This window comes from Limanda limanda, chromosome 19 (assembly GCF_963576545.1).
Source record: "Limanda limanda chromosome 19, fLimLim1.1, whole genome shotgun sequence".
Lineage (NCBI taxonomy): Eukaryota > Metazoa > Chordata > Actinopteri > Pleuronectiformes > Pleuronectidae > Limanda > Limanda limanda.
The window spans coordinates 12872987-12884068 of record NC_083654.1 but is presented as its reverse complement, the minus strand read 5'-3'; the positions used below and the strand labels follow the sequence as shown (position 1 = coordinate 12884068).

General features: G+C 41.9%; 1 protein-coding gene across 1 annotated transcript; it reads right to left on the bottom strand.

Moving 5' to 3' along the window:
* Nucleotides 1–1937: 1937 nt before the first annotated feature.
* On the bottom strand, nucleotides 1938–5217 carry LOC133026463 (protein lifeguard 1-like). Its single transcript, XM_061093357.1, has 6 exons — nucleotides 4929–5217; nucleotides 4346–4461; nucleotides 4005–4205; nucleotides 3205–3333; nucleotides 2715–2858; nucleotides 1938–2087 (listed from the first exon to the last, which is right to left on the bottom strand). Exons 1-6 carry the CDS (start codon nucleotides 5215–5217, stop codon nucleotides 1938–1940), a joined length of 1029 nt encoding a protein of 342 aa, XP_060949340.1.
* Between the last annotated feature and the right edge of the window lie 5865 nt (nucleotides 5218–11082).

Here is an 11082-nt window from a genome sequence, read left to right as displayed (position 1 = left end):
TTTCTCTGATGTGCACTTTCCTGTTCACCAACACAAAGTTAACACCTTTACATTGCATCTGCTGTGATGAAAGTCCAATAGCTGTGTTGAGGAATGTGGTTAAATTTTGATTTAATGCAAATATTCAATGCAAACAGACCTACAAAGCCCACAACTTACCACGGGGTTGTATATACACACATACACATTAGTTGGATACAAACACAAGATTTAAAAAACAATAAAAGTCTAACAGGGCTGTCAAACAACAGTGTATCTGTAATACCTGTACAGTGTGCATCATCAGCACATGCAAACGGGAGGAAAGAGTCATGCAATTGGTGAAAATTCAAAACAGAAGTTACAGAATTAAAAATCTTCATGTTAAATAAATCATTCAAGTTGTGTGTGTTTGTGTGTAGGAGTCGTTTGGCTTCCAGTGCATATTGATTCCTTTAGCCTGCCACACTTTGTATGTTCTGCAACCAGAATGCTATGGTTCCACAATAAACTAAAGTACAGTCACATTTTAGTGTTTTGTTTTTCCTTAACACCACTTATAGCTACTTCAAAGCAACCCTGCTATCTATTTCAAGCTTAATGAAAATTCCTTCAGAATACGTACATTTTCACCACTTTCTAACTTTCTGCATATTTTGGTAAGAATTTGAGCATGTTAAAGCCCTCAAAAAGCCAATCCATTTGCCTGAATAATAATCATAATAATCCTTACAATTTCAATAGGGCCTCACTTACTGACCTTTGATGTCAGTGCTCAGGCCCTAATTAACAGAAAAGATACAAGTACCATTTCCTACAAGCTCTGTGTCCATCGACTTCATATTAGCTGTTTTAGAATATCAGAAGCGCTGAAACCTGGATTAGCTTGGTATAAAAGTGGCCAGACATTCTAGCACTTCAATATTTCACAGTTGCAAGGAGAAAGAAAATATATAACACCAAAATGTCACTTCACACTGATGAACAGACAAGAGGGAGTTTGTGACAACAGTAAAGAAAAAAAACTAAATATAAGTGAACATCTCAGCTTCGAAAGTAGAATTTTCCTTCCTTTTGAAAAGATAAAAGGATAACTTACTTCCTGAATGTTAATTTATGTTCATGTTTGTTGGATACATCCAACACCGATCTTCGTTCTAAGCCATTGTCAAGTTTTAAGTAACTATAATGGGTCAGCAAACTTCTGAGACCGGCTCACACGTTTCCCAAAAAGCAGCACATCCATATGAATCGCCTCAGAATGCCTTTCAGTGGCAGGGGCAGAGTGGCATCACATACAGTAATAAACTAGTTAAAGCCGCGAAAAGCAAGCTAGAGATATTCCTCTGGTCTGGTAAGAGAATCGTAACAGAGCTTTAGTTGTGTTTCCAGTGTTGCCATGCAGAGTTACTTTACACCAGCAGTTTCGAAAAGGGAGACATACTTTTGGGGAAATAGACAGATTGAATGAAGAGGTATTTCTAGCACTAATTTCCACTCTTCAGGCAAAAACGTTTCACATCAGTATTGAAGGTTACAGAAGCCTTCTCCACTCTCTCTCTCTCTCCACCCTGTTTTATCTCTGTTTAATGCCGAGCACTCACAGGATAACAAGTATTCTGCTGTGGTGAAGGGGTTGTGCGGGACTAACATAGACACTGTGTTGTGTTAGTGAAAGCAGTTAGTTGGAGCAAGCAATGATCTCTAACTCGAGGAATAGAGAGATCATCCTTTTCTGTCAACAACAGCAATTTGATAAATAGCGTCCCGCTCATCTGCCTTTTATGACAATCTCCTCCACAGCCCTACTACCTCTTTCAAAGAAGTGAGTGTATGAGGGAAATTAGGAGTCAAATGGGGGGAAAAGTAAAAGGAGTCAGAAATAAAAGGGCATGTTAAAGACATTTCACAAGTGCTCTCTGTCTCCCTGCTTTATTTTCTTCTTTAAAAATGCAGCCTCATACACTGGAGGGTCCCATGATAACCAAGAGCAAGAGGATGATGTTGATGATGTCAGTGTAGAGGATGACTGCAGCAAGGACGTACTCCTTCGGACTCAGAGCCATCTTCTTGTTACCCAGGAGAAGCTGAGTGTCAACAATAAAAACCTGCAGAGAGGAAGGAGGATGGAATCAGTCATTTCAATAGATTTAGAAACATTGGATCTAAAATGAGGGACATAAAAGTTGTGTATATCTGCAATTATTTAAGATGCTGTAGTAACATATATATCAAATATATCCATGTATTGTCATAATCTATGACCATTATACACAATCAAAAGCGACACGACGAAAGTACCCTCATTATACATTGTTATTCAAGATAACATTGTCACACAGTCCAGAGAATCTACAGAGTGGACGTGCCAAGGTTTTAAGAAAGGCGTAACACAACTACAACAACACTTTCTGCACCATCATCCGTCAGATACTATTAGAGTGGTACAGAACAGCATTAACAAAGACAGGCACATTTTGAACGGGTACTGCAGTAGCATAAGTGAACTAGGCTAAAACCAAGCATATAACTGGACTGTGGATGGTCACTGTGTGAAATAGAGGATGTTTTTTTAAACTGTTGTTGAACAGCCTTTAACAGATATTTTCAATGGAAAGTAGCTAAAAAGTAGCTTGATTTCTGCTTTACTCTCCTAACATTCTGTCGATGTTATTATCTTATTGAGCAGATTAAACTTCTCCAAACTGATGACACATTATAAGTGTGATACGCACGCAGGTGAGGAGCAGAGCAATCAGTGAGGAATAGACGATGTGCAGGATCCTGTTGCGGATGAAGAGGCAGAGGATGGAGAAGGGCAGCAGCACGATCAGGCACACACACAGCACATCCCCACAGGAAGTGATGTCAGACTTGTTCTGTGGAAAAGAACAACAGAGGAAAATGTGCTCAGAAAAGACCAAGAAAAGTAAGGTATTGTAAAATATGAGCCATGATAAAACGAGAAGACAAGAGAAATCTGGATTACCAAAAGAAATGTTCTTCAAATGCAGCCTTAATAATTCATAAGAATCTAATCTAGTGGTTTGAATACTTGTGAGTGTGATTGACTGGTCTGAGCATATCACTGTGAATAACTAATCAGAAGGATTTCTCACTCCTGCTTCCCGTTTAACTCAAGTGACAAAGAACCAGGTTGTGATGTTTGGATCAGTGTAGACATTTAAAATATATTTATTCCAGTGGCAGTCTGTGTTTACTGACCTTTACCGAGAACAGGACCATAGAAGAGCAGACCACTGCAGTGATGCCCACAGCCATGATGACAGTCTCTGTGTCGAAGAAGCTGGCGATCACACCCACCATGTAGGAGAGGCTCAGGGTCAGGAGGGACTGCAAGACACAGGAAGGAATGCAAATGAACACGACTCAAGATACACTTTCAATGTGTAAGATCATGTGCCAGAGAATACTGGATCAGAAAATAGTTCATATGATTACAATTATTATATTATAATATTATTTATGTATGAAGAGTACAATTTGTTTGTCTCTCCAGGAAGAAAGTCCATTCCAGTGTTTACCAAAAAAGTTACAAATATGTGTTTAAAACTGAGGGTTCCCTTTCTCATTTAGATAAAAAATTGTTTTCAATGGCAGGAGCAATACCCCAGAACTAGAAACCATTGGAAGGTCCACAGGGACCTCAGCCTTAAGTAAGCTCAAGGGAAATGTTTTTTACCATCACCCAAAATGTTCTGCTCAGTGGGGAAGGTATTTTCCAAAAAATACAAGAAGTTTAGGGCTGGGGCTTGCAGCTCTGAACATTTCTGATAATTCAAGTTCTCCAGTACTTTACTTCATTCACCACTCTCAAAAAATCTGCAGCTGCATATAGAGTTAAATTTGCAGAAGATAGGGGAGTACAGATGAGCCAACCTCTAAGTCCAGGCCTTAATGAGAATTTATACTGAAGAGGAAATCAGCAGGAATTGGAAAGAGTGTTATTGTTAGTATAGTCTTCTCCTTTACTGCCCCCTGCTGGAATGATGTGAAGTTCTTACCAGTGCAATCAAGTTCCAGGGGTGCTTGCGGCGGAACTCTCCACAGCAACTGAGGACGATTAGTGACACAAAAACGAATGCGTAGGACACATAGTATGTCCACGGGTTATGTTGCATAAAGGTCTTGGCTTCATCGACAAAGGTGAACACGGCAACAAGAGAAAAAGTGACTGACAGCTGCACTGTGAGAACCATGAAGACCTGATGGGAAAAAGAAATCAGGCATATTTTAGAGATGGAAAGTATATTTTGTTGGTATTTTGTAGTAACATCACATCATATATGGTTTTAAGTCTTATATGAGATCCATTCAATCTCCAAGAAAAAGGAAGGTAAAGGACCTTCGTGATGAAGGCCTGGCGAATGGTCTTATCTTCAAAGCCAGAGTTGGTGAACATCTCGTTGTCGTAGTAAGATGGAGCTACATCACCACGGTTACCAGGGCTGCCAGCAGGTACTGGTGAACAGTAACATGACAACAATTAGAGGTTAAAAAAATGAAATAATCAACTGTTAAAAACTAAGCTAAACAATTGGATGTTTTTTTCAGCACACTCCACGTGTGGTATTGATCATCTCATTAATTACTTAGTCAGATGTGTTAAGTGTGATCTAAAGTGAAGCCAAGCTATTTTTATTGTTGCCTGTGACAGCAACACTATTTTCATATAAATGTGCATTTAATGTGCAGATCAATCAATCAACAAACAGCTTTATAGAGCAAAGCGATGCAGTTATGTTTGAGCCCATTGAGGTTTATGTCCAATAAACTGAAAGTCGGTATATCAGGTATAGCTCCACAATTTGGCCATGTCAAACTTTATGACTTGTGGCGTATTCAAGTATCAAATAATAAAAATTGGTTGACCATATATGGTAAAATTCTACTCATCAATGCCTCAAACCTTTAGTTGAACTACTCACCAGTGGGGTCTCCGGGAAAGCCTGGCTGTGGGGCTCCTTGCTGGTAAGGCCCCTCAGGGTAGAGAATCTGAGGACAAGGCATCTGAGGGTAAGGACCTGGGGCAAAACCTGGGCCTGCCTGAGCGAAGCCTGGCTTACTGTAGCCAGCTGCTGGTGGGTAAGGTTCCCCTGTGGCCTGGCTGTAGCTGGGAGGTGGCATGCTGAAACCTGGCTGAGGGGGTCCGTACACATTGTCATGAAGAGGCTTGGTCTCACCCATACCAGGATATCCACTCTTGTCCTTGGACATGGTGTTAAGTAAGGCTCACTCTACAGTAAGAAAAATCTGTGAAAACAAGAGAAATATAATTATTCTTCAAAAGCAACATCCACAATAAACAACCATTTAACAAGTAAAGGGGATTTGTATCTGCATATATATATCATCAATGCATAGTCTAAGAGGGAAGTCGACAAAGGAAAGGACAGCACAACATCTAGGCCAAACTGACAAAGACCCAAACGCTGCATCTGCCTGATGCATATGTATATCTTTGTTTTTGAAAGGGAAAATAAATCCACCCAACCGTTAATTTAGCGTGGACAATCGACTTCTTCAATTGCCTGAGAAAAAAACAACTAGACCTGAATGGTTTTGGTAAGTTTATATTGACAAAACCTTTTGGACTAATAGTCACTATATAAAGTTAAAAACCTTCCTTTGGATTAAAGCAAAAACATCCTTTGGAACATCAAAGTAAAATAAACTTCAGTTGGACATCAAAGTACAAAGCCTTCCTTTGGAATAAAATAAAAAAACTTACTTTGAAACTGTTCACTCAAGGGGCCTGAGACCAAGTAGAAGACAGGATACTGATCACCTATTTCTAAGATCAAACAGGTTAATTGATAACATGTGTTCCTCTTACAGGAGGAGCCTGTAAATGTTTAAAACTGCTGTGTCTCCTGTATATCACTGCTCATTGTATGAAATCCTTGCCATGGTCTTGTACGTTGATGCCCATATGTTGATGTAGAATTAAACTTCCAGAAAGAACAGTTGTGATGACTTGTGCTTGACTATTGGGAAAATTCCACGACAAAACAAAGAACAATAGACAAGAAAACTGGGAAAGGGAACATTTGTTGGCTTTTTTGGATTTCATGTGGATGTGCATTCTTCAGTGCACGTTATGAAAGGCAAGCTTTCACCGACCAATTCAAAAAATGAACTAAAAGAGGCAAAGTTTATTTTTGACTGAAACATCTTTTAGACAAATAGCCACTACAACACCAGTGATAGAGAGAGAGAGCAAGCCCTCAGGGGATGATGAGCAACAAGCTGTCATCCAGGCGTTGAAGACCTTACAGGTGGATCAGGAAGTGGCAGCAGAGAGTAGAATAAAATTAGAGGTTTCATTTAGACAATGGTTTAATAAGTTAATGGAAATGCATGTTAAGATTAGTACTAACTGACTATACAAAATTGATCAATGTATGTTGTTTTTGATGAGCAACGGTTATATGATGATAATTACTGTGATAAGGAAATAATAGAATGCACTAATAAAAAGAAAGATGATGGACGCCGGGCCCATATATATACAAAATTAGTGACCAATCACAGTGGAGCTGTGGGCGGCAGCTTCACAACTATTGAATTGTTTCAGTGTCAATCAAAAGCGAGGCAAGGCTGCACCGGATGTGAGGAAATAGGAGGACAGTCAGGATAATAAGCGAATCTTGGTAAGAAGTTGAGCATGGTAAAGCCCTTAAAAAGCCAATTAATTTGCCTGAATAACAATAATAATGAAAATTCCTTCAGAATACGTACATTTTCACCACTTTCTAACTATCTGCAAATTTTGGTAAGAAGTTGAGCATGGTAAAACCCTCAAAAAGCCAATTCATTTGCCTGAATAATAATAATAATAATAACTAAAATTTCTAGGGCTGCAAAGCAGCACTGGGTGGGCCCGAGCACATGCATTTTGAAGCGTTGCATGCTTTTTGTCTGAAAAAACAAAAATAACCAGTTCTGAGAGAGAAAGAGACGTGACCTTTGCAAGACATAAAGTTTCCTTTGATCTAGGAAGACTGAAATCAAAGGATTCATGGTCCATGTGGGACCGCGTTACAGAACATCGTGTTTTAATGGCGTGTAATCAAACTTTGACGCCACGCCACGGTCACACCGTGTGAAAAAAAAAAATCCGTCAGTCAGTTTTTATCTCCATCTTGTTGTGATGACACTCATCTCCATTTGAAGTTGATCCGATGAAAACCCTGGTACAAGTACATCAAAGTAAAAATGTGGAATATGGCCAAAATGGCCACTAAATGCAAGATAGCAGGCTTCCTGTTGTGTTTTTCCAATTGCACCTAAGACTTTTTTGTTTGTCTGGTCATGATACACCTGTATATCGATTTTTGTGAAGACCAGTCAATGTGAACACGTTCCAGGGGTCTCGGGGGGCACCGTTGAGCCATTTTGCGACGCCCATTGAAAATTCCTTCAGAAAACGTCAATTTTCACCACTTTCTAACTTTCTGCAAATTTTGGTAAGAAGTTGAGCATGTTAAAGCCATCAAAAAGCCAATTCATTTGCCTGAATAATAATAATAATCCTTACAATAACAATAGGGTCCTCCCTGACCTTTGATCAGTGCTCGGGCCCTAATAATCCTTACAATTTCGATAGGGTCTCACCAGACACCTTTGATGTCTGTGCTCGGGCCCTAATTACAATAACAATAGGGTCCTCCCTGACCTTTGATCAGTGCTCGGGCCCTAATAAATAATCCTTACAATTTCAATAGGGTCTCACCAGACACCTGTGATGTCTGTGCTCGGGCCCTAATCACAATTTCAATAGGGTCTCACCAGACACCTTTGATGTCTGTGCTCGGGCCCTAATTACAATTTCAATAGGGTCTCACCTGACCTCTGAAGTCAGTGCTCGGGCCCTAATAAATAATCCTTACAATAACAATAGGGTCTCACCTGACCTTTGATCAGTGCTCGGGCACTAATTACAATTTCAATAGGGTCTCACCTGACCTTTGATCAGTGCTCGGGCCCTAATAATAACTAGGGCTACGTTGTAGCACTTGCGGGCCCGAGCACCCGCACGTTGAAGCCTGTTGCGGTCGGTGGAGAGAGCGATCGATGACCAAGCGCACGTCTCCATGTTGCATGCGTGTTGCGCACTGCAGCAAGGATAAACGCTTAACTTCCTGCGTCCGTCACGCAACGTTGATCCTTGCCTGCTAATTGCTCATTACGGTCCACGCTATCAAATAGCACATTACACTGTGAACATTTTATGTAAGTCGAATGATAGTTGTAAAACAAAGCTTACTTCCTGTTGCCAGTAGGTGGCGTAATCACTATTATTGTGCACAGACATATGGATCTGTTCAAGTAGGGGCTCTGATGAAGCGTGAGCAATTTTGACTCAATTGGACAATGTTACCACAACTTAATTTTCACACTGATCAGTAGGTGGCGCTATGACCTTGAACTAATATTAATACATGGAGCTGTTCAGGTCAGGATTGTGATCATAGGTCAGTAGTTCGGAGCCGGTTGGATAATGCCGAGTGGATTAACAAAGTACTTCCTGTTTCATGGCAAATCAGTAGTTGGCGCTATGACACTGAGGAAATATTGACACAGAGCTGTTCAGGCTTGGACTTTGATCAGGTGACAGAAGTTTGGTAGTGATAGAACAATGCAGAGTGGAGTTATGACAACATTGTGTCCTTTGGCGAAGGATGATCCTTCGCCGCAGCTCAATGTTTACACGCTTTGAGGAAATGTCACAATTCTGACCATGAACCAATGACTTGACTGAGCTCTTTTGAGTTGTATATCGTAACACAGCCAGGAGCAGTTCATAAAAGTATAAAACATGCCACTTCCTGTATCCACAAAGGGGCGCTGTGATTTCAAGTCATGATTTCTGTGTAGATGTCATCAGGCCGGGACTCTAGTCTTATATGTCTAGTTTGGACTCGATTGGACAATATATGTCCGAGATACAGAACCTCGTGTTTTGATGGCGTTAAATCAAACTTCGACGCCACAGTCACACGGCCTTAAAACCATATGAAGATCTTCAGGGGGGGGCTGTTGATACGAACATGTAGTTTGAGTGAGATAGAACCATGAACACGGAAGTTACAGCATTTGGTGTTTCACGGCGAGTTGATGAACTTTGATGCCACGCCAAAGTCACATGGTGTGACGAAAAATCAATCCCTTAGTCAGGTTTTATCTCCATCTTCTTGTGATGACACTCATCTGAATTTGAAGTTGATCTGATGAAATCCCTGGGACACGTATGTCAAAGTAAAAATGTGGAATATGGCCAAAATGGCCACTAAATCCAAAATGGCGGACTTCCTGTTTGGTTTAACCTATCGATCCAAGAGACTTATTTTTTTGTAATGTAAAAACACATGCCCTAATAATTTTTTGTACAAGTCCGCCAATCGTAGCGCCGGGGCTACCCTTTAGGGGGCGCTAGTCCGTTTTGCAACGCCCATTCCTTAAAACCATATGAATATCTTCAGGGGGGGGCTGTTGTTACACACATGTAGTTTGAGTGAGATAGAACCATGAACACGGAAGTTAGAGTAATATCGTGTTTCACGGCGAGTTGATGAACTTTGATGCCACGCCATTAATATGGCGTTTGACGAAAAGTCACAGTAATCTTATATCTTCATTATCAATGTCTTGAGACCCATTTGATACAGTTTGACATGGTTGAGGTCAATGGATGAGGAGGAAGACATCCAAGTGTAAGACATGCAAAAAACACATTTCCTGTTGCCACCAGGGGGCGCTGTGATTTTAAGTAATGATTTCTGTGTAGATGTCATCAGGCCGTCACTCTTGTCTCACATGTCTAGTTTGGACCGGATTGGACCGTGTTTGTCCGAGATACAGAACCTCGTGTTTTGATGGCGTTTAATCAAACTTTGACGCCACGCCACGGTGTGACGAAAAGTTGATTTTTTAAGTCAGTTTTATTTATACATGGACAGGATATCGAGGCGTAGTCGTGGTGGGGAGGGGTTGCAGTTCGGTGGTCTGAGGATCTCGTCACTGCTTTTTGCGGATGATGTGGTCCTCATTGGATCATCGGCTTGTGACCTTCAGCACTCACTGGATCGGCTGGCGGCCGAGTGTGAAGCGGCTGGGATGAGGATCAGCACCGCTAAATCTGAGGCCATGACTCTTAGCAGGAAACCGATGGATTGCTCACTCCGGGTAGGAAATGAGTCCTTAGCCCAAGTGAAGGAGTTCAAGTACCTCGGGGTCTTGTTCGCGAGTGAGGGTACTATGGAGCGTGAGATTGGCCGGAGAATCGGAGCAGCGGGGGCGGTATTGCGTTCACTTTACCGCACCGTTGTAACGAAAAGAGAGCTGAGCCGCAAGGCAAAGCTCTCGATCTACCGGTCGATCTTCGTTCCTATCCTCACCTATGGTCATGAGGGCTGGGTGATGACCGAAAGGACGAGATCGCGGGTACAAGCGGCCGAGATGAGTTTTCTCAGAAGGGTGGCTGGCGTCTCCCTTAGAGATAGGGTGAGAAGCTCAGTCATCCGTGAGGGACTCGGATTAGAGCCGCTGCTCCTTTACTTAGAAAGGAGTCAGCTGAGGTGGTTCGGGCATCTGGTAAGGATGCCCACTGGGCGCCTCCCTTGGGAGGTGTTTCAGGCACGTCCAGTGGGGAGGAGACCTCGGGGAAGACCCAGGACTAGGTGGAGAGATTATATCTCAACACTGGCCTGGGAACGCCTCGGGATCCCCCCGTCAGAGCTGGTCAATGTGGCCCGGGAAAGGGAAGTCTGGGGCCCCCTGCTTGAGCTGCTCCCCCGACCCCGGATAAGCGGATGACGATGAGATGATGATGAGAGATTGTTGTGATGACACTCATCTGAATTTGAAGTTGATCTGATGAAAGCCCTTGGACAAGTACATTCAAGTAAAAATGGCCAAAATGGCCAAAATGATACACCTCTTGCCGATTTTGGTGAAAATCGGTAATGTGGAAACCTGGGGGCTGGTTCCAGGGGGCGCTGTTGAGCCATTTTGCCACGCCCATTTCAAATTACTCCAGAATACTAAAATATCCGCAGACCTTGAATTTCCTGCAAAGTT

Excerpts from the sequence above, each read along its gene's own strand:
- LOC133026463 (XM_061093357.1), bottom strand. The coding sequence starts at position 5,217 with ATGTCCAAGGACAAGAGTGGATATCCTGGTATGGGTGAGACCAAGCCT. Across the intron at positions 4,462-4,928 it reads CTTTCCCGGAGACCCCACTG|TACCTGCTGGCAGCCCTGGT; the intron begins GTGAGTAGTTCA and ends ACTGTTCACCAG. Across the intron at positions 3,334-4,004 it reads CCTGGAACTTGATTGCACTG|TCCCTCCTGACCCTGAGCCT; the intron begins GTAAGAACTTCA and ends TGTGTCTTGCAG.